Source organism: Anolis carolinensis, chromosome 1 (genome assembly GCF_035594765.1).
Source record: "Anolis carolinensis isolate JA03-04 chromosome 1, rAnoCar3.1.pri, whole genome shotgun sequence".
NCBI lineage: Eukaryota > Metazoa > Chordata > Lepidosauria > Squamata > Dactyloidae > Anolis > Anolis carolinensis.
In genome coordinates, this window is record NC_085841.1 from 312,720,902 (window position 1) to 312,744,257 (window position 23,356).

The 23,356-nt window shown below is 40.5% G+C and overlaps 1 protein-coding gene across 2 annotated transcripts in view; it reads left to right on the forward strand.

The window, feature by feature from the left end:
• ltk (leukocyte receptor tyrosine kinase) overlaps positions 1–23,356 on the forward strand; it is a 149,229-nt gene that overhangs the window by 73,157 nt on the left and 52,716 nt on the right. The window contains exons 6-11 of one of the 2 annotated variants that reach the window (XM_062968154.1): positions 3,359–3,496; positions 4,430–4,582; positions 5,692–5,792; positions 9,704–9,870; positions 12,161–12,255; positions 21,201–21,302. In XM_062968154.1, coding sequence (XP_062824224.1) covers positions 3,359–3,496; positions 4,430–4,582; positions 5,692–5,792; positions 9,704–9,870; positions 12,161–12,255; positions 21,201–21,302 — 756 coding nt within the window. The remainder of the gene's footprint in view (positions 1–3,358; positions 3,497–4,429; positions 4,583–5,691; positions 5,793–9,703; positions 9,871–12,160; positions 12,256–21,200; positions 21,303–23,356) is intronic. The other variant, XM_008104363.3, reaches the window with a different exon arrangement.

The following is a 23,356-nucleotide window of genomic DNA, read 5'->3' on the forward strand; positions in this document are numbered from 1 at the left end:
GAATCAAAGCAGGGAAACTATATTGGTGGCAATGGATCATGCTGAATCAGACCCAATCCAGCTGTCCAAATAGCCACAAGATCTGCAGACAACCCAGAGTTTCCTGCAATGTTGCTTAGTGAGGAGCTAAGTCAGGTTAAGGGCTAAAAACTCTGAGTACTTACCAGAAGTCCCTGTGAATATTGAAGATTACTAGGACTGGGTTTGGGATGAGAATGTTTGTTTGTTCATATTGACATGACCTAACAGGGACAATATCATTCCCAAGAGAGGAAAGAAATTGAGAACACATGTATGCTATCTGCTGCTTCTATGAGCTACATTTCCATTGGGGTAGAGGAAAATAAATGGAGAAGAGTTGAATATCATTGCTGGAATGTGCCTGAAACCTTTTCCGGCAGTGATAGCCATATGGGTGCTTCATTGGTTGCACTTCTTTGAAAAGGTCATTATGATGAGAAAGGACTGAATACTCCATCTTTTGGCTCTTCCCAAGTTTGTGCTACAGAATATTCACCATTATTTCTGGACGAAAAAAAGACTTCATGAGTAATCTAGTTGGGAAAAATAGTACAGAAGTGATAATTTTACAGAATTTTGCTCAGTACATCCTGCAGCATTTCAGAAAATTATACTGTGTGTGCAAAAATATTTGTTGACTTTTTTACATATGTACTATGAGTTTTTATGCCTCTCCCTCCCCCTTTCCAGGCAGTCATTTGTATTTGTGTGCAAGATTGCTGGTTTTTCCTACCCAAACCCCAGTAGTCTTGCACAACAAAATTCTTATACAAAAAAATCTTTCATAAAGAAAGCAATCTTGGGCAAGAAAAATATTGTGCCTAAAGCAATAATATTACACAATAAAAATCTTAACACAAAAAATATGTACAAAATTAGAAATCGGCACAGGCACGTGGTTTTGCCAGGCAAGATTGTTGGATTGTTGGGTTGTTGTGCATTTCCTGGACTGTATAGCCATGTTCCAAAAGCATTCTCTCCTGATGTTCTCTCTCATGTAGTCTGACATGATAGTTGTTAACTCAACTAGAGAAGTCAGCCATAGCAGAGCACTTGATGAACCAACCTAGACACAGTATATTATTTGAGAACACAGAAATGCTAGACCACTCTAACAACCACCATGTCAGACTACACAGAGAAGCCACTGAAATCCACAAACATGGACAATTTCAACAGAAAAGAGGAGGCCATGAAAATGAACAAAACCTGGCTACCAGTATTTTAAAAAAATCTAAAATCAGAACAGTAAATAAAGAACAACACTCTGAAAAAAGAGGAATTCCAGACAAGAATCAATCAGGGTCAGTTAACACCTCCCAACAAAGGATTCCCCCAGGCAGGAATGAAGCTTGCAATGCCATTCATGCTAATCAAGGTGATTAATTACAACAGTATGATCCAACCTGCAGCTCATGGGTTGTATGCAGCCCACCAATTCATTTTTGTTGGCCCTTGCCCTTCTTACTGGGAAATATTTTAATTTAACATTTGGAAAAAATTGTTTACCTTTCTTACTGCTTTAAGTTTTTAAGAAATGTTTTCTTTCTGGAATGTCTCTGGCCCTCACATTCCTATACTAAAGTTTGATTGGCCCTCGGGTAGCTAAAGGTTGGACCACACTGAATTACAACATTCACATTGGCCTCCAACAAACAAGACTTCTTCCTCCCACCCTGAACCTTCCACAGATATATAAACCTCCCTTGCTTACTTTTCCAATATACCTCACAACCTCTGAGGATGCCTGCCATTGAAGTGAGTGAAACATCAGGAGAGAATGCTTCTGGAACATGGCCCAGAAATACAAACAGGAAAATGCACAACAACCCATTTATTCCGGCCATGAAAGCTTTCGACAACAAGATTGTTATTTCTGTGCAAAAATATATATGTGCAAGATGCCTGTTGTGCAAGATTTTATGAGCTTGTGGTTGTGGTTTTTATTTTGCTTAGAAAACAGCAATCTTATACAAAAAAGCACACATGGCTGCCAAGAAACAACATTTTGATTTGTGTTTCTACAAAATGCCATAATTCTCATCCAAAACAAAACATCTATTTTTGCGGAATAATTTCCCAGAATTTCTCAGGAAGTGTAAATGTGATAATTGCACAGAAATATTTGTTTCTGCTACAGTGGGGATAAAAATGTGGAAATTATTTATCCTCATTTGCGAGAATTGAATAGAGAATTAATATCCCTAATGTATGACAGATGCATGACGGCCAACAGAACTTTCAATACATTCTTTTCAGTCCTTTTCACATTTGACATAGAACCAGAGGATGGTCAAAATGTAAAATGTATTTATTTTCACTGTGCATGATCCATGTTTGCCAATGTAAGGGGCATACGCTGGAATGCCAGGTCTGCCACAAAATCCTCTCTACTCCCACAGGCCCTTAAGCCAATGGAGAAAGATTATGGCTCAGTCTTGTCTTTAATCAAGTGCTTCCCCTTGCCTCACTAAAATTTTATAGGTTCACGTGGTGATAAACTAATGGCAATTACAGCATATGTTGATAAATAATATTATAATTCCATTTTCACAGTAAAGTTTACAGTGTCAGCAAAAGGAAAAATGAGGGACATTGATTTGGTTATATAGTCTTTAGTTGCAATGAAAAGGGGTGGGTGGGTTCTGGTCTGTCCTTGAGTAGTAACATTATATGTGCAAAGGCAGGTAATTGAGTTTAGACAACCCAGATCTCAGTGCGTTCCTTTTCTCTTGTACTTTATCTAAAAGTGTGTTGCTCAAAATGAGAGTTATACAATAAGATGGAGGTACTTTGGTTCTAACACAAAACAGTATTTTTAACGTCATATCCCATAGCACAGTTCTAAGCTAAAATCAGTGTTGCTTCTCAAATATTAAATTAGCTAAATGCTAGGGACTATTTAGGGTATTGCAGCCACTGTTAGATAAGTATTCTTCAGAGCATCTTTGATCCCTTACCCTTGGCCTTAGAGTAAATAGATTTATTGCCAGAGTCTCAACAGATTAGAGGAGAGGTCTGCCTTGCAATCTCATTCTCCAGTTTCAAATCTTCTCCTTTCTGTGGGTTTATTTTATCAATTGTGCAACCATTTTTCCCTTGTATGTAAATTTAGAACATGCATTTTTCCTTGTAGCTTTTTCGTGAAAAGTGTCACTATTTTAAATCAGTTTAATTTGTTTATTCTTTCTGATTTTGAAACTCGTTTGTGAGAATATTTCCTTGATTTCCCGTTAATTGTGTGAACAGCATGGAATGAGGCTTGTAATATGCTCATTACAGCCACAATGCAGGTATTTGTCTATAAAGCTCTTCCTATTTTTTCCTTTTTTTAAAGACAAAGAAGGGCTACACCTTTCCAAGTATGATGAGGGCTCCATTGTCCCTTGCCCACAGGGGGGCTGTGTTAGCCAGCTCCAGGTCTGTGATTTCAGCACGGATTGTTCCTCCAAGGGAGATGATGAGTATTTCTGTGGTGAGTGTGGATCTTTCTCTCTCATTTTACCATTCAGTGCATGGTTATTTATCTGCTTCCTTATGTGTGGATTTGGGACCCATGCTCTTCTGTCCTACAAGTTCCCACAAAAAGGACAAAAGAAAATAGTTCTAGTGCTTTCTTCCTGAGCCCGGTGCCCTTCATGGGCACCAAACTTCAATAGCATTGTCCCAGTGGTTGTGATGGCTGGAAGTGAAACATAAAACATTTCTAGAGGGCTGCTGCAATAGAAGAAGAAAAATTTCAGAGCTTGGGTTGTTGTATGTCTTTCGGGCTGTGTGGCCATGTTCCAGAAGCATTCTCTCCTGACGTTTCGCCCACATCTATGGCAGGCATCCTCAGAGCTTGTAGATGAAGTTTTCTTTGTTCCATGTAAAGCTTGTATTTGAAATATTATATGAAATACCTGAGCCTTGTTCCCCAGCTAGGAGATATGATATGGATTCTTCCTTTTTTGCAGAATCCCAAGGACAGGATATTGTCTCCTGGGTAGTCTTTTTAAAATGTTTTTGTTACAACCTGCCTTTGTCAAATGCAAGAATATAGGATAAATATATTCCCTTCCCAATACAGTCATCAAAGTAAAGTTGGGTACAATGATGTGAAGTATCAAGACACTGTATATAGAATAAATTGTAATGAATGTTGATAGAAAGCCATGCTTACAGCCATGCAGTGTTGTGTGGTTTCAGAAGATGCCAGCCACATATGCAAGTGAAACATCAGGAGAAAATGCTCCTAGAACACAGCAATGCAGCTCGGAAACTACACAACATTTCAGTGATTTCGGCCATGAAAGCCTTTGACATACCTATATTTGTTTGCTAATCCAATTTAGCAGGAGAAAATCTAGTTCAATATAAAAGACATGTCTTGATTTTTTTTTTCTTAATAAGACTTGTATCTCCTTAGCAGACACTTTACCGGAAGGTGCACATTGTTCTTTTGAGGGGGGTCTCTGTGGCTGGATGTTGGATCACAACCTGAACCTTTCCTGGACTCTTGCTGGAAATTCAAATTCCCAGGAAGATCTGCTTAGAGGATCTGCCTTGCTCACCACTGGAGGTATGTTCCATATTTGCTATCTCCATGTTCAACCAAAACCAGTATGGTTTAGTGATTTGAGTGCTGGACTAGGACTCCAGTAAATAGATTTGAATTGTTACTTGGCTTTGGAAATCCATTTTGCTAAATCTTGGGCAAGTTACTCAGCCTTCTTCAGCATGAGAGGAAGGCAATAGAAAATCCCTCTGAATAAACTTTGCCAAGAAAATCTCTTGATAAAACCTTGCCAGAAGTCAAAAACAACTTGACTGCACAGAACAACAACACCAACAACATAGAACAACACCAACCAAATGCCAATTTGGATGTTCGAAAGAAGCACAACAGAGGAAGTGTGATTAGCTCATACTTCTTCCCGTATTTATGGGCTATGCCCTAATTTGAAAAATGTACTCCCCCCACCCCCCGGTCCTGCAATTTAAGTAATGTGCATCTACCCATCAGAGACAATGTATATCTTTTTTTTAAAAAAAAGTCCTAAAAACAGGAAGTTTTAAATATTTGAAAGACTGACTGAGAAATAAATGAAACAAAGTAAACTATTTGATCTTAATGGGGTATGAAGATGGAAATCACACTAGCAGTGTGTTAACAAACCATGTGCCATCATTTTTCAAAGGATGAAATACAATAAGGCATGTAACATATCTAAAACTGTTGAGGCCATGGAGAGTGAAAGAGCTCTATTGTGTCATCTAGTTGCATGGAGAATGTTGTAGAAACTTTCCTGGGCTGCTTCAGGTCTTGTAAAGTTTGCAACAGTCACGGAGATTCAAGCCAGATATGTGCAATGCAATGGAAATTTTCACTCATGAATGGCTAAGTGAATTATAGGCCAAGGTATACTAATGATTTTCAGAGTCTCATATTGCAAAATATGGATGTTTTGCAAAATATCACCTGTTGGGACTGCTTTGATTGTATGTTTCTGCATGGCATAGGGTTGGACTGTATAGCCCCTGTGTTCTCCTGTACAACTTCACATTATAGAATGAGGATATTCCAGAACTTGTTGGCTCCATGTGAGATTATAATAAACCCTGAGTTTAATTTTTTGAGGATTCCATCAGTGGATGATCCTGACTGACCTCGTTAAAATTCTTTTCCAGGTCACTATCTGTATCTTCACATAGATAGCAATCACACAGGTGGTGTTGCCAAGACGATTAGTCCTAATTTCCCAGCCAGTTTTGCCAGTGGATCTTACCAGGTATGTTGTTCATCATTCTCCATTCATTGGATATTTAGTACTGTGAAACTTATTTTCTTGTCTTTTTATATGCATTAATTTAAATAAATAAAATATACAAGACAATGAAATACAACACGTACAGTCAGCCCTCTACCTTTGAGGGTTTGACTTTTACAGGTTTCATTGTTTACAGATTTGATTAATATAGTCTCTCTGGGAATCTCTAAGTCCTACAGGACCACTCTGAGGTCAATTTCTGCCAGATGTTGACATAGAACTGCCCTGCAGGACCTAGAGATTCTTAGAGATGTGTTCTCTCAAATTAAATAAGGTGTTTTTGTTCAAGGTTTTCTCACTTTTGTAGGGGCCCTGTGCCCTAACCCCTGCAAAAGTGGGTTGACCTACTGTAATCTGTTTTGTAATCTTCCAACAGTTATTGCACATTCAGTATCTTGGTTCTAAAATGTTGCAAAGCATCTCTGCATAAATGTATTCAGAGTTGACCAACCTTCACAAATTTGGAGGTTATATGTTAGGTTAGGGGCATAGGATCCACATGAATAAAAAAAAAACCACTTCTTTTACCTGAGGGAACACCTCTCTAGGAATTCTTAGGTCCTCCAGCATGACTCTGATCAACTTCCACTAAAAACAGGCCATAGAATTGGTCCTGATTCTCTGGGAAATGATGAATGTGAGATGGCAAAGTCACACAAGTTCTTAGCAAAGAGTCACACAACCTTCACTTCACTTCACTTCACTTCACTTTATTTCTTAATTAGTCGCTCTCCACCAGAGTGCTCCGAGCGACTTACAATTTAAAATATCATTCCACAATAGAAAACATTCATCATAAAAACATTCAACATAAAAACATTCAACCTAAAAACATTCAACAGTGATTATTTGACAAATTAGTTCTGATTTACTTAAATGCACAACCAAACAGCCAAGTCTTGAGCGCTTGGGATAATAAGATGGAAGGAGTTTTGTGGCACATTTATTTCTGTAATAGGTTTCTGGGAGCGGGGGGGGGGGGAGTCAATGGGCATAAAAATGGCACATTAGGGAAATAAATTGCCAGTCCCACACCAAAAAGCACCAGTTTGGTCCATTTCAGTCATTTTCTCCATGTGGTCACAGCCAATGTGGTGATTTTATTGTGTGTCAATACTTTATTTCAGTATCACAAAATTCAGACCTTAGTTATCTATGATAAATCACTCAAGCAGAGCACCCCTTGGCTGTAAGCATGTAAGGAAAGTTCTATGTGGCTCAAGGGAACCACACAGCTCTCTGGAGTGGCTAATGTGCGGGTACATGGAATTACATTTTTCTTGTGCAAATGACTGACCTGCAGCGATGTAGTCTTCTCTGTTTATACTTTAAATACATTAAGACAGATTAAATTAGATAAATTAAATTAAACAAATTAAAGTCATAATCATCTGCTGAGTAGTTGGAGATTCAGGACAGACAGAAACTTCATTGTTAAATTGTGGGATTAACTTCCACAAGATGCAGTAATGGCTGCCAAACTGGATGGATCTCAAAGGGAACCAGAAAATGCATAGAAATTAGAGTCATCCTCCATGGAGTTTGAGGTTACTAACATAACCTCCAACATTTCACAAATGAAAACCAGAACATGTGTGGCCAAGCAACATCAGAATGTGGCCAAGGTGATAAAGCTATCAATGAGGAGGAATATAAGAGCTTGGAGAAGCTTCAGAAGTTTACCTTAGCCTGAATCCACTGAGAATCCACCCCACCCTCCAGTCTTCTATCATCTGCTGAGAAAATTGTGTGCAAACTACTTGGACATTTTGGATCCAGCTTACAGCAATTGAAACAAGCAAGGGGAGAAATCAGAGGAGAAGAGAAAAATTGACATTTTAAAAGCAGCTACAAAATCAGATAACAAAAGATTCATCTTTGGAAAATCAGAATTGTTTAGAGATATGTATTAGCCACTGTTCTGCCCCCATGCTATCTTAATTACTTAGAAGGTGAACTGGCTGTGCAGGGAACAGATGAGAGACAATATAGTTGAATCAAACAAGAATGTATTAACTGACAAGACTTTCTTTCCTCCTGAGTCTCACTACAAAGTCTTCATGAGGAGAGGTAAAGTCTTTGATAGATAGACACAGTTCTGGCCGAACTGAGGCTCTTGAGTCTTTATTTCTTTTTATTGTCTCTTTCTTGTATGGTGTTCAACTGTCTCTAAGATGGTCTTAATATTTAACAACCCAAAATTTTTCAGATCTAATTGTCACTGGGACAGAAAGGTGAAATCTTCTGAAGAGGGGCACAGACAGCAAGAGAAACTTTACAGGGGTGTTAACCCTTCCCTTTAAAAAAATTAGCTGGAGTTACACTTTAAAATGTACCTGTTCCAAATTACATGCAAATTCAAGTTAAGAACAAACCTACAGAACCTATCTTGTCCATAATCCAGGGAATGCCTGTATACAATATGCCTCTGTAGATCAGATGCTGGGTAATGGAAGGTGAGTTGTAGGTGTCACTGCACACATATTCTGAATGGGAGAATTTGCATGATTTTGTTGTTTTAATGCTTAATTTTAAGTGTAACTGTTATTCTGAAATTGTATGTAGGCAATGAATTGCTACTGGTTGTGAGGCTGCCCTGAATCCCCCCCCCCCCAGGTTTGAGAAGGGTGGGGTATAAGTATGGGAAATAAATAAATGGGCAACTCTTTGACTATTGTTGTTACACCCCAAGGCTATGTGAGCACTCCAAAAACCACACAGGAGCCAGTATCACATGCAAAGCAGTTTATTATGGAATATATATGTCTATGTGCAGTTAGCGTATAAAGTCAGTATGAGAAATAGTCCTTAATGTAAAGTCTTTAATAGTTCAAAACAAGTTCAGCAATGTCCCAATTGTAATCCACAAGTGAAACTCGTTAGTTCCACCAAGAAATCGAAGTTAGTCCATAAACCAAGAAACAGGAACAAGACGCTGCAAATCTGCAAACTGTAATCCACTTGGAGAGTCCCGTCACAGGAAAAAGGAAAGCAAGGTAAACAAGACAAGGTCTACTCGAGAGTCACAGGGCGTTCCATGGCTTGGATGGAAAGTCTTGACTCAGGAAAAAGGAAAGCAAGGTAAACAAAGCAAAGTTTACTCGAGAGTCATGGGGCGCAGTGCGGCTTGGATGGAACTGGAAACCAGGCACGGGAACAAGGCAGGAAACAAGGCTAGGAGCTGGATACTGGAACCTCTTCCGAGGAAAGTAAAGTTGACACCGCAACGAGAACACAAAGGAGGAAACTTTTAAGGAGATCTCAAGGTTGCAAGAATATAGGAGTGCAGGACGCACAAAACTTCACATGGGAAAATCAGTCATTATCGAGCCTAAGAGTTAACCTTCGGCTCCTTCGCATGCCTTCCCTTCTGCTCCTATCTCTTGTGAAAGATTCCCTCCGATTAAAAGACATATCTTCACCCAAGTCAACACCATCTGGAAAAGGCAACCTTGAGGAGGCATCGGAATGCTCTCCAATTAATGGATCTTCTGGCGCCACAACTTCAGGCAGCTGTAAGGGCAACGGGCCTCGTTCCAAGTCCTGAAAGGCCCCAAGATCTGAATCAGAATCTGTCTCCAATTCCATCTCCTGATGAAGTATAGGCCGTGACAGCTGAGCCACAACAATTGTGTGGACAGAATGCTGAAATAGATAGATCTCTGCTCTGAAGCAGCATATTGTTATTACTTCTGAACTATGTTTTTATTCCTTCCTCAGTATAGCTATGGCCATAAAAACTTTCTGTGTAAAATATTCAGTAAATTTTTATAATCCAAGCCTATTAATTTCAAATGTTCTCGATATATCCAAAAGACTTTTATGGAGACTTCCTCCCTAATTCTTCACTGTGCCATTATCCTTCTCTTTAGGTGCAGTTCTCAGCATACATTTTTGGCAGTTATAATGGCACTATTTCACTCATTGTCCAAGAACAGACAAACGAAACTAGTGCTACATCGCTAATGTGGGAAAGAACAGGGAGCTGGAGTGATCACTGGTTTCTTATAACATTGGATATGCCAAGGCTTCAGAACAGGTAAAGACTGATCAGTATTAACATGACAGCACACATTGTGTATCATCATCAAGTCTGATACTTTCCAAAGTCATGACAAAAAAGAAAATAATTCTGTCCTAATAAGCTTTCTAAGATCCCATCTACGCTGAGCAAAAGGGCATGGTCACATGTAGTCACACAAAGACCATTGTTGTTCTCAGTCTTATGAAAGGGAGGGAGGAAGGAGATGGGTGGGAAAAAGGAAGGAAGGAAGGAAGGAAGGAAGGAAGGAAGGAAGGAAGGAAGGAAGGAAGGAAGGCATGTCCATTGCCTTGACACATAGTCATTCTCTGTCTCTTTTGTATCATCCTGTTGCACGAATTTAATGCTTATTCATAAAACTAAGAATAAATCCTTCTCTGGGCCCTCAATCCCATTGCTAGTGGGAATATGATATCCCCTGAGTCCTGTCATTTTATCTCCCACCCCCACCCCCATATCAGATGGAAAGGAGGCTGGTCTTTTCAGGGGTTGGAAGTATTTGTTAAATTCACTCTTATTTGGGCTCAATTCTGTTTTGTATTTCAATAGGTATATTATGAATGAGAGTCAACATGGGATAGTGGCTTGAGTCCTAGAGTAGAACTCAGGTAGACCAGGGCTTGAATTTCCACTTGGCCATGGATACTCAATTAGTCAAATTATCTCAGTCTCAAAAACCTGAGACCGAGTAAATCCACTCTGAATAAATCCTGCCAAGAAAACTTTAGGACAGGGTCATCTTTAGTCAGAAATAATTTCAAAGGCACACAACAAAACCAAACATTGTGACAACCTTGAGCTGTATGGAGCTGAGATAAAGAACATTCAAAATCCTAGGCTGAGATTTAATTGGATAAACAAAGAATGTAAAACTCTGACATTGCATTTGTGCTGGAAACCTGGGGAGCAAAGGGTGTGCCTCTTTCCATGCTGCATAATAGCAGCAAGCTCATGTGCAGTGTGTCAAATTGAGATATAGGTCAGGTCTATCATTGACACATGCAGTCCATGGGAGATCTTTGTCCATGCATAGCTGGGCATATCAAAGGATATGACTGACAGAGTTGTGCTAACAGAAGTCATTAAAAGGATTCCAGTATTTCATGGGAAAGTGTTCAATTATGTTCAGAGGCATTCCTTGAGCACCATGCTTGTTACTTGCTCATCTTCTGCCCTGCCAGATTTTAGTCATGGGTAACTTTTTCTCGATTTGAAATCCCAGCATGGCCTTGCACAGCACTTGTCTAGTTGGTATATTTTAAGTCTCTCCAATATATTTATAACAAGATTTTTTTCCAACTGATAACATAATAAGTAGCACATGTTCTTCCTCTCGATATATGATTTGCTCATAAATCACAAAGGATTTGGGTTTGTTGTGAGTTTTCCGGGCTGTATGACCATGATCCAGAAGCATTATTTCCTAACGTTTTGCCCACGTCTATGGCAGGCATCCTCAGAAGTTGTGAGGTATTTGAGGAGATAATGCTTCTGGAACATGGCCATACAACCCGGAAAACTCACAGCAATCCAGTAATTCTGGCCATGAAAGCCTTTGACAACACAAGAGATTTCATAACTGCTTGCAGGAGCTGTCTTGCTGTTTTTAATATATATATATATTCTCAAAGGATATTGTAAATCTAAGGATCTCTGTTTACTCTGGATGCTAATTTAACATGTACTTCACCCATTAGTAGGATAACATATTTTTAGCCATACTGAATTAGCAAGAGTATTTGGAATAACGCCTCCATCCCAAACATGATTGATTTTCCTGTCCTTCTAGATTAGCCAGTGAATGTATAATAATACATCTATTGCTACTGCAAGTTGTGAAAAAAAACTGTACATGCTCTCTACTTGAGGTCATTTCTGAATTTATAAAGGCAAATCCCTTTAAATCCAGCATATATTTTTGTAAAGGTTTAATGACTCTCAGCTTTGCAGATCTGCTTTCTTTGACTGCTTTCTTCTTCCATGTGAAACTTGTGAAATTGTATAATGTGTGGAATTAACCTTTGAATAATCCTAAAGTAGTAACAGAAGTTTCATAAGTATTTGCACATATATTTTATTCAACTTCAGGTATGGTGGTTTAATATTTCAAAATAGATTTCATATATTATATATTAATATCTTTCACTAATAGAATATCATATATAATATATTTATTTAGTTTAATGTGTGTGTATGTTCATATATATTTAATACATGAATATATTTTCATATGTTCTCTCCTTATCTGTCTCCCTCTTTCATTTCAAACATATCCCTTGCTGAAAAGCTTCCACCTGCAGCTGGTGGCAACTTGGGGCTGGAATTCACAAGCTGACATTGCTGTAGACAATATTACATTTGGCCAAGATTGCTTCTCTAATGGTGAGTTACTTCTGAATAAAGAAAGTTTAACAGGCAGCCAGCATATAATGCAATATAAGGAATGTGTGTTACGGTCTCAGAATGCAAGAGACAGGACTTTATCACACGGAGGTGCTGAACCAGCAGTAACATCATTATCATTATCATAGACTAGCATTCCTGGCTGAGGATGATTGTCTTCCAGAGGTAGAATCTTGATGGTGGGCCCATAAGTGACTGTAGAGACCTATTCTGGATCTGATGGTCTTTTGCAGCGAGGACATACATTTCCAGGTGGAAGGTGGTTCTGGCAAACGTGTGCTTGACGTGCCTTCCTCTTGGCACATGTCTCCCTTTCGCTCTCTGTTTATGTTTCCTTTAAATCCACAGCACTTTTGATGACAGCTGATCTCCGGTTAGAATGCTCAAGTACCAGAGCTTCCCAATTTTTTGTATTTATTCCACATTTTTAAGGTTTGCTTTAAGCCCATCTTTAAATCTCTTTTGCTGTCCACTGATATTCCATTTTCCATTCTTGAGTTGAGAGTAAAGTAACTCCCTTGAAAGATAGTGATTGGGCATTTGGACAGTCATCTAAGTTGATGGCGGAGAATCGTTGCTTCGATGCTGGTGGCACAGTAACAGACTTGTGGTGATGATCCTTATCGCATAATGTTGTTGCCACTCAGCTACCTCCCTGAAATGAAGCTCTCCAGGGCTATTGATAAGCAAAGCCTGTCAGTTGCCTCTGGTCACATCATCGTCCCAGGACTTACCTTGTGTGATGAGGTCCCTTGGCTTTTGTGGTAGCACCAAATCCTCTGCCCTGAAGAATTTTTAAAAATTAAAGCAAAGCACTTCACAATTGCAAAGTGCCTTAAAATAAAAATAAAATTTAAAAATCAAAGAAGGGGAAGCAGCACAACAAGAAAGCAGGTATACACTGTCCATCTGTAAGTGCAGTTTCTCAATGCCGAGGTGTGACAATTGTTCAACACCAACTGCTATACAATATTGTCCATTACAATGAGAGCATATAACACTTTCCAGCATCATGGGAATACCATGGGATAGTAGCTCACATGCTATCATGTGCAGTAATATTAACAGTGATTTGGTTTTTCCTGAATACTACCTCTTCTTTTAGACTAATTCTGTGGAGCTTGGAAATTAAACTATTTTGACTGCAAGTTGCAGATTTGTGCAATAGATTATTGTTCAAAATATAGCTTTTCTCAACTATGTAATTTTGTAATCTTTATGGAACATCTTTTCAAGTAATTGCTGTGGTATATCATAGCAAACAGGCACATTATTGTTTCTCTGGCTCTAGATGACTTCTCTTGCAGAAAACAATTTATGTTAATAGCCTTCCATCAAGACTACAGGAGAGTTTTTCCTCAGCCACCTCATTTAGGGCTATCAATGTTTTGTGAAATGTGGTTTAACAGGAGTGAGAATGTTTGTGTATTTCCTTTCCCTCTTGGTTTAAAGAAAAGTCTGTCTCCAGGGTCCAAGAATGTGTGTCCAGAACTACATGGATGTGTTACATTCCAGGTGGACATCCTGGAGCTAGTTCAATGTGTGTGAGGAAAGAACAACATATTCCTTTGTAATTCAAAGCCAACAGCACATATTTTTTTGACTTGGTTAGAACATTTTGACGTATGCTAAAGTACTTTACTAATGAAAAGGAGGACAATTTGTATCTCCCAGCAACCATTTTAGAGCCTTTCCAGATGAAAAGAAGTATCAAACAATCCCAGGTTGTCAGTACTTGTACAGGCCTATTTTCTTTTGGAGATCCATATTACATTTTCTTCATCTTAAAGCATTTCCTGGGAACTCCTGGCATTATCAAGGACTTTTATTTCTTACTTCTCAGTCAATTAAAATCAACCTAGTATCCCTTATCCAAAATGTTCGGGACAAGAAATTTTTTGGATTTTGGACTTTTTCAGATTTTGGAATATTTTATTTGCTTATATTTACAAAATGGGACCCAAGTCTAAACATGAAATTCATTTACATCACAGATTCATGTTTATACATATAGCCTGAAGATAATTTTATACACAATATTTTAAATAGTTTTGTATGGAAAGCAAAGTTTATATACATTGAACCATAAGAAAGTAAAGGTATTTCTATCTCAGGTTCTCATGTGAACAGTTATAGATTTTAGAACATTTCAGATTTTGGGATTCCAGATAAGGAATGGCCAACCTGTATTTTCTGAAATTGGATTTATTCACATTGGCAGTCTGTTTGTATTATTTCAGAATTCCAGAATTAGCAAAGAGGGTTGCCACATGGTTTTAGTACCCAGGAGACAGATTCAACAGATCACTAATGCTTAACTAGTTTAATATTGCTAAAGTACTTTAGGACTTTACATATAACTTATGAAGAAGAAGGAGGAGGAGGAGGAGGAGGAGGAGGAGGAGGAGGAGGAGGAAGGCTCTGTGCAAATGGTTGAAAATCAATTTCTGAGATGTATTCTCAAAAGGGAGGCAGAAACTGAGAATATTTCAAGAAAAAATTGAATGTAAACAGGCTTCATTTAATGTAGGACTAACAGCAAGTAAGACAGGAACTACGCTATGTTATTACATTGTGTAGCATTCCCCACTTCTAAAAAAATGAACTTTACAAATGAATGGGAAAGCAAGGGTGTTTCCTAGGCTAATTATTGGCCATCTCTACTGTCCAGCTAAGGATCTGCATATCTTGCAACTCAGCTTTGTTGTTATTGCTTGAATTCCTGTAAGCTGGCATTGTTGGTTTTTTTTTTCCTCTGAGTACAGGCCATTCCATTCATCATCGGATCCTTTTAATTCAATTAGATCTTGGAGAAGCCCAGCAGCTCTGCTTTGCTTTCGGTAATAGAATTACATCTCTCTTTGCCAGGAGAGGTTTCGAATGTCATTGGCAGAGCCAATTAATAGGCAGGCAAAGAGGTTATGCTGGGACTGTTCACAAAGGGAAAGGAAGGAAGAAAGGAAGCAGAGCAGGAAGGAAATCATATTTTACTTCTGGCTGAGATGGAAATGTTGATTTCCTCCTGTTCTGGCTATTCGGCTCACTGCCCTTCTTTCAAAATTAGCTATGGATACAGCTGTGTGATTTGTAAAAGGTAGAATGTTGAGGATCTGAAATTTATTCCAGTTTCTTGGGCACAACATTGTGCAACTATTGTGTATGCTTACAAATAAGCTGGGGACAAGTTTTTCTTTTTTTTTGGGGGGGGGGGCAAATTTAAGGATTTTAATATAACCTGTGGATAAGTCAGGGGTCTCTCCACAGAGAGGGGAAAGCACCAGTACCAGCTGCCCCTGACCACCACCATTGCCATTGTCTTGCCCAGGCATTCAAAAAGGTCGGAAGTGACACTGTGGCAGAGACAGTTGGGGTTCTGTTCAGATTTTCACAGATTGGACTATGTACTTGCCTTTTGTCACTCTCATTCGAGATGGTAAGTTTTTGGATGAGAGTTAAAGTAGAGTACAAGTAGTCCCTGAGTTATAGACACCGACTTACAGATGATTCATAATTAAGAACAGGGGTGAGACAACAGGAAATGTTGAGAGAAATCTGCCCCTAGGAAGGGAAATCCACTCTTGAAAGAGCTATCATGGGGAAAAGGTGTCTCCACTGAACCTCCTCACCAATTCTTATTTCCACAACAAGCCATTTTTTTTCAAAATCCAGTTATCACAGGGACAGAAAGTGAGGTGAAATCTTCTGAACAGAGGCAGAGACAGCAAAACAAACACCACAGGGGTGTTACCTTTCCGTCTGCAATCCATAGCTTTTATATATGTGCATATATTTGAAGTTACACTGAAAAAATGTAGCTGTTCCAACTTATAAACAAATTTAACTTGAGAACAAACCTACAGAAGTCAACACAATTTTGATGCCACTTTTTTTTACTAAAATTTCTAGACACAGTAGTTTATGAAAATGCCCTCTAATTCTGAATGACAATGCAGGTATTTTTCTTTTTTCTGTATCTAGGACATACAAACTGAGAAATACAGCAGCTGTTCTAGGTTTTCTTTGAAACCATGTGCCTCCGTTCTACCTGTAACCTTACTATTGGTTACCCGGTTACTACTAGTTACTAGTTTCCCAGTGGCACAATGGGCTAAAGCCTTGTGCTGGAAGGACTGCTGACTTCAAGGTTGGGTTGCCGACCTGAAGGTTGCCAGTTCGAATCCGGGGAGAGTGCAGATGAACCCCCTCTGTCTGCTCTACTCCCCATGTGGGGACATGAGAGAAGCCTCCCACAAGGATGGTAAAACATCAAACATCCAGGCATCCCTTGGGTAACGTCCTTGCAGACGGCCAATTCTCTCACACCAGAAGCGACTTGCAGTTTCTCAAGTCGCTCCTGTCACAAAAAAAACCTTACTGATGCCTTATTTTTGAATCTCTGCCTTCATATCCCATCAAGCTGCTGCTTCAGTTGTCTAATATATTTCCTATTATTAAGACTTGGCAGGCACCAGGTTTACTGTTTAACTGCAGTACATCTTGTAATCTGTGGTGGTGCTTAAGATTCACCACAGCCTTAAGCCACCAAGGTAATCCTCTCTGGTAACCACAGTCCATTCAGGTAGGGGAGGCTTAGCTCCCTATCTAACTGCATCTCAACTGACTTTCCTTTGGTAACGTTCTAGCATTCAGCCTGATTCACAGCATGGAAGCATTCCTTTTTTGAACTACCAGAATCTTGCTTTGTTAAGAGATGTACACCTTCCACACATTAACTTACTACTGTATAGATTTGGAAGACCTGTATCACTTCATCCAGCTCTTTGAAAATTTAGGGAAAGGGAGATGATTAGTATCTTTCTGGATCCTATGACATTCTAACTCACACCCATAACTATAAATATACTTTTTACCTGAGGCTTTAATATCACTGTGTGGTACATCTGAAGAAGTGGCTTTATATCCACAAAAGCTCATGCTAAAATAAAATCCAGCAAATCTTAAAGGTGCTGCCTCATTCTTGTTTTTAATCCTCTGTCTCTTCTTCCCTTCCTCCTTTTTATGTGGTAAAAGACTAACACAGCCATTTAGTTGAAAGCTACTTTTTGCGTCAGGAGTGACTTGAGAAACTGCAAGTCGCTTCTGGTGTGAGAGAATTGGCTGTCTGCAAGGAGGTTGCCCATGGGACGCCCAGATGTTTTGATGTTTTACCATCCTTGTGGGAGGCTTCTCTCATGCCCCCGCATGGGAAGCTGGAGCTGACAGAGGGAGCTCATCCGTGCTCTCCCAAGATTCGAACCGGCAACCTTCAGGTCAGCAATTCAACCTTCAGGTAGCAGTCCTGCCAGCACAAGGGTTTAACCCACTGTGCCACCAGGGGCTCCTGAAACCTACTAAAATGTTGCTATGGTTCTTTTATTGCAAAATCATAGAATTCCAATGAATTCTTCATGGATATGGGAATACTTATCAGACATCAAGAATGTGACAGCAAAAGAGAGATGTAGTCTACACGGATTTTAGGCCATTTAGTTAAAGGAGGAAGATCTGTTTGTTTGGAGAGGAAGAACTGCCTGAGGACAGCTGGTTGTGTTGCTGCTGTGCAAAAGAGTGAAGCAGCAGTACAGACGGAGGCAGTGTTCTTCTGGAGTCCTCCACATCCTGTGAAAGTGACTGGGTTTATTGTGTATCTCTGGATGTCAGCAGCTGAGCTAGAAGGAGTTCATGACCTGTAGCTTCCTAAGAAATTCAATTGAAGGCCAAGGAGACTAAGAACCTCTTTGTGCTCAGTGTAAAGTAACGTTATTTGTTTTTTCTTTTATCCAGTTAGTTTATTTTACATTAATCTCAGTTTTAATCGTAGTTGGTGGCTAGATTGCCCAATAGGAAAAACTGGAACTTTCCACTACCAGTTGGATATAGAGTATGTGGCGACAGTCTAGCATAGGGATATGTGCCACTTCAGAAGCTGACGGACTGTAATCCCATCATTCATCACCATTGGCTCTGCTGGCTAGGATTGATGTGACTTGGATCCCAACATCGGAAGGGGCCTATGAAGTTAAACAAGAAAACCTTGCTCAATTTGCATATCTGTATACATATCAAATGCATATCCAGTCTCTACAGTCCTCAGGCACGAAGGCACAGTCTTTAGCCTGCATTGGCCTCTTATATTCCTGCACTCCAGGGACCTCTTTAGATCTTTTTGGTATTAAGCTTTTGTTTCGCCCATTCATCCACTGGTCTCGATAAGCATGGGGAGAGCTCATATCTGCTGCACGATTGTTTCATCCCTCTTCACCCCAGGATAATAACTAACCCCCAAGAGAGGTCATTTCTGTCTCGCTGAAATGCTGAAACAATTGCTTATTGGTGACTCTGCCAGGATTGCCTGTGAGGGGGAAACAAGGTTATTATCTCTAAGTGTTTTCGTGCTCAGGATAATTGCACAGCTAGAATTGAACTGGTTCATCTGGCAGGAAACAGCTGCTGTGTAGGTATAAGGCAGAGTTAAAAGGTCATGCTCTCCCCTTTCATGCTGCAGACTGAAAATCAAGCAAAACTGAATTAAACACAAATATAAAAGGAAATACTGGGATGCCCATTACGACTCTGGTATCACTGGTTTGGATCCAGCGTTAGAATTAAATGGAAGTTTGCCATGGGATATTTCTGCTTGCTGGAATTTGTCCCCACCCCCACCCCCAACTATCTATGCACCCATCCTTGGAAATTTGTTCTGGAGAGTTGTCCTTTTTACAAATGTGGCAAATGTGTGTATGTGTGTTACAATAATTTTGCATTTTGCGTTGTTTTAATACAATACAAATAGTCTGTATTGTATTACTTTTCCTTTGGGATGGAAATATTAATTGTTTTTCATACAAAGACATCCTTCTTGGACAAGATTGCAGAATGTTTTGTACATTTTTAAGTTATTTCTCATACTTCAATATTTGTTTTCCCTCCCCAAAAAAAAGCAACTTTAGTACAAAATGTCATGCTTTACCTCCCTGTTTCTGAACACGTAACCCTTCATGAGATTTTTTTTTTTTTTGCCACCAACGAAGTTCCATAATGGATAGGGAACTGAGAGGATGAAGTAGTGCTGTGCAGTGGTGAAAAATCTCTCATGAAGGCTTACAGATTTGCCCCAGGCTGTCAAGACACCCTTTCTAGCCACGTACGAAAACATTTGTGGATATTCTTTTCATTCTATTTTTCCCCAAAAAAGAAATACTGCCTGAAGAGTAGTGAGAATATTGCCAGAACTGTCATCCTTATTTTGATTGTAGAGTTGCCAGGTCAGGAGCATCTCAGACCCTGAGATTTCAAGGCCCAAATCCAGGATATAGAGATGATCTGATATTACAGGGGTGGGCCCTGATGATTTTATTAAGCATAAGATACAAAAATATATTTACCTGGGTCTTCATTGAACAATGGCAGGGAAGAACCATACTGTTGCCCATTCCATTTTTAACAAATTTTGAAAATACTGTTTTGAGGAACCCTTATGAGATTAGTTCATCCAAAAGAGAGTTTTTCAAGCAAAACAGAAGACAATGGCTACAGAGGACCCAAACATTTCCAAGGCAATGTTATCTTCATGTGATTCCTCCCCTTGCCTTAAGGACAAGAGGAAAAAAAGTTCAAGCTCCAACATCTCAAACTGTATTTCCTTCCTTTATAGCTCTCCCCCCCCTCTCTTTAATATTTTTGTAGTTTATGGTTGGAAATCCCATAGAATGGTGTGAATATAGTGTAGAGAACTGAGGGAGACAGGAAGAATTGATTAAAATGACCCCCTTCCTTCCTCTTGCTGGAATAAGTCTTTGCTAGATTGAAAGCCCTTCCCTGAACAGTAGGAGCCCTTCCATTTATGGAAAGAAAATTTTGTGTCCAAGCCAATGTTTGTAGTCAGTATGGTTCCTTTTAAAAGTGACATGTTTTAGCAGTTAAACAACAACAACAGCCAAGCACTTAGCTGATTAGAACATTCACAAAAACCCAGAGCGTATAAATGCAGCCAACGATTTGATAAGCCAAGCTCCATCCACTCTTCATGAGACTTTGGAAAGGTAGGTTGTTCATCTTAGATTGTTCAGTTTGAAAGCGGGTACAAAGTAGTTTCCTTTGCTTCCCAACCAATGGCAATTTGGAATGTTCAAAGTTGTGAAAAAAGTTACCCTTAGAGATCTCAGTGAGTGGATAGGCTCTTTTTTGGAAACTACTGGATTCCAGTAACTTTGATCCTTAGCCAATCTTGGAACAGGAATTTTAGTGTACATTCAGAGACAAGTTATATTGGGAGAGGATGAATGCAGCTGAAAGTTTGGGTACTGGAAGATGAAGGAGGACAGGTGCCTTCATCCTGCTTGATGAACTTTATGGTGTCATCATCATCATCATCATCAACTTTATTTCTATCCCGCCCTGTCTCCCCAAAGGGACTCAGGGTGGACTCCAACAAACAACGGCATGCCTTAAAAACAAAAACAGATAAATATTGGCATAAAATCCCAACAAGATCCCACATATGAATACAGTGTTAAAAACCTAACATCAAATTAAACCTAATATCAGTGAAATGAGTACAACATCAATAACCTAAACTAATATAGTCAGACAGAATCAGACAAGAATTATATAGTGACATAAAATCTAAATAATAATGTTATGCTCTCTGATCTATTAAGGATTAATGTTATTGGAGCCTCATTTCAGACCCAGTCTGGTAAACCAAACTGTATATCATTTCTGTATACCATAACACATCTGAATTTCTGTTGGTATAAAAAAATAGCAATGAATGTGCATCATACCCCACCCCCCAGTTTGTTTCATGTCTTTCTTTTGTCTTGCACATACAATTCCTCTCAGTTTTGGGCAAAAGGAGGCAGCTGATTCCTCTCCTGACTTTCTTTGTTCTGTTCTTTTCTCTTATATTCAAATTGTGACAGGAAGAAGAGAAAGCCATCCTGATGAAAACCAACATTACCAATTGGACATTGACACACTGGATGAGCGTCTCTTTAATCCATTAGAAGAACCCCTTGCTTTAGGTGACCATTTTATCCACTGTGTATCCATTCACTGTACTATTTTATCTTTACCTTACAATTACATTATTTCAGCATGATCACATGAATATGTTTATGATGCTAAATCTGATACTATGACTACAGGAAGGACCAGTGGCCTTTTTTGATGAAGCAACTGTTAAAGACTCCTAAAGACCTTCCCAGAATTCAGAAACTACATAGAATCTCCTGAAGAAGAAGAAAAAATAGCTGGGTTGACTAGAGTGACTCATTTCTTTGCAACTCTTACTCAATTTTCTTGTGATGAAGAAAGGTGAAATAGTCCCAAACAATTTAAGGGTTTGGTGCATGAGAGATATGCAAAGGAAAACACAGGCTAGTTGTCTTGTGTTTGACAGAGGTAGTCTTCCAGAGCATTTTGCCCGCAGTGCTTAGTTCTGAGGAAGAGCCCCTCAACGTTAGGCATGATTTCTCGCTCCGCCAGGCTTGCTATGTGCAAAGGAATCAGAGTGAGAGTAGGAAAGAAATGGCAGCAGTGCTATTGTCCTGTTAGTCTGAAAGTTGAAGGCAGAAAACACCAAGGAAAGTTACACAAAGTTGTTGTGTGTTTTTCAGGCTGTATGGCCATGTTCCAGAAGTATTCTCTCCTGACGTTTCACCCACATCTATGCCAGGCATCCTAAAAGGTCCTACAACCTCTGAGGATGCCTGCCATAGATGTGGGCAAAATGTCAGGAGAGAATACTTCTGGAACATGGCCATACAACCCGAAAAACACACAAGAACCCTGTGATTCCGGCCATGAAAGCATTGGACAACATAAAGTTACACAATATCATATAAGACAAGCCATTCAGCTTACTATATCATCAAAGACATACAGATAATCTCAATCTGAAGGTTTATCCATTTGACAGAAATGTTTTTGATTTCATACATCGCTCTTCAAAATAACAATTCTTTTATCCTCCTTTCAAAGATGCTTAGACCAGAGCCTGAGATCTATAGCTATAAGTTCATGCTGCAACTCTTCTGAATACTGAAGAAAATATCTATCCTTTGTAAGGCTTTACTTAGCTGCCAACAGGGCCTGCCCGAAAAATTTTTAAATATTAAGCGGGGGGCGGAAATTGCGCCCTCCGTGCTGCGGGAGGTGTGGCCATGCACCACAGGAGGCGGGGCATGGCCAGACCAGGCCCCGCATCCCACGCCCTGGCTCCGCCTCCCGCGCTGCTCGCCCTGACCCCGCATCGCATGCAGCATGAGAGGCGGGGCCAGGGCGCACAGGCCGGGAGGCGGGGCTCCGCCCAGATGGGGCCTTCCCTCCCGCCCCGTGCGCCCTGGCCTTTTCCAGCTGGCCAGACTGCAGCGGAGGTTCCTCCAGGCCGCGATTGCGGCCTGGAGAGACCTCCGCTGCAGTCTGGCCACCTGGAAAAGGCCAGGGTGAGGGTGAGCTGCACGGGAGGCAGGGCCAGGGTTGGCCCCACCTCCCGCGCTGCTCATCCTGACCCCGCCTCTCACGCAGAGTGAGAGGTGGGGCCAGGGCGTGCAGGCTGGGAGGCGGGGCTCCGCCCAGACGGGGCCTTGCCTCCCGCCCCGTGAGCCCTGGCCTTTTCCAGCTGGCCAGACTGCAGTGGAGGTTCCTCCAGGCCGCAATCGCAGCCTGGAGAGACCTCCGCTGCAGTCTGGCCACCTGGAGAAGGCAAGACGGGCGAGGGTGAGCTGCGCGGGAGGCGGGGCCAGGGTTGGCCCCGCCTCCCACGCTGCTCATCCTGACCCCGCCTCTCACGCAGCGTGAGAGGCGGTGCCAGGGCGCATGGGGCGGGAGGCGGGGCTCCGCCCCAACGGGGCCTTGCCTCCCGCCCCGCGCGCCCTTGCCCGGCTGGCCTCCACGGCGCCCCCGGGACCGTGCGCCCGAAGTGGGTGCTTCAGTGGCCTCCGCGTTGGGCCGGCCCTGGCTGCCAATCCAGTTTGCCAAGATCTCCTCTCGTATCTATCTGTATTTCAAAAAGGCTGCTTTACAAATACCATGTTTCCCCGAAAATAAAACAGTGTCTTATATTAATTTTTGCTCC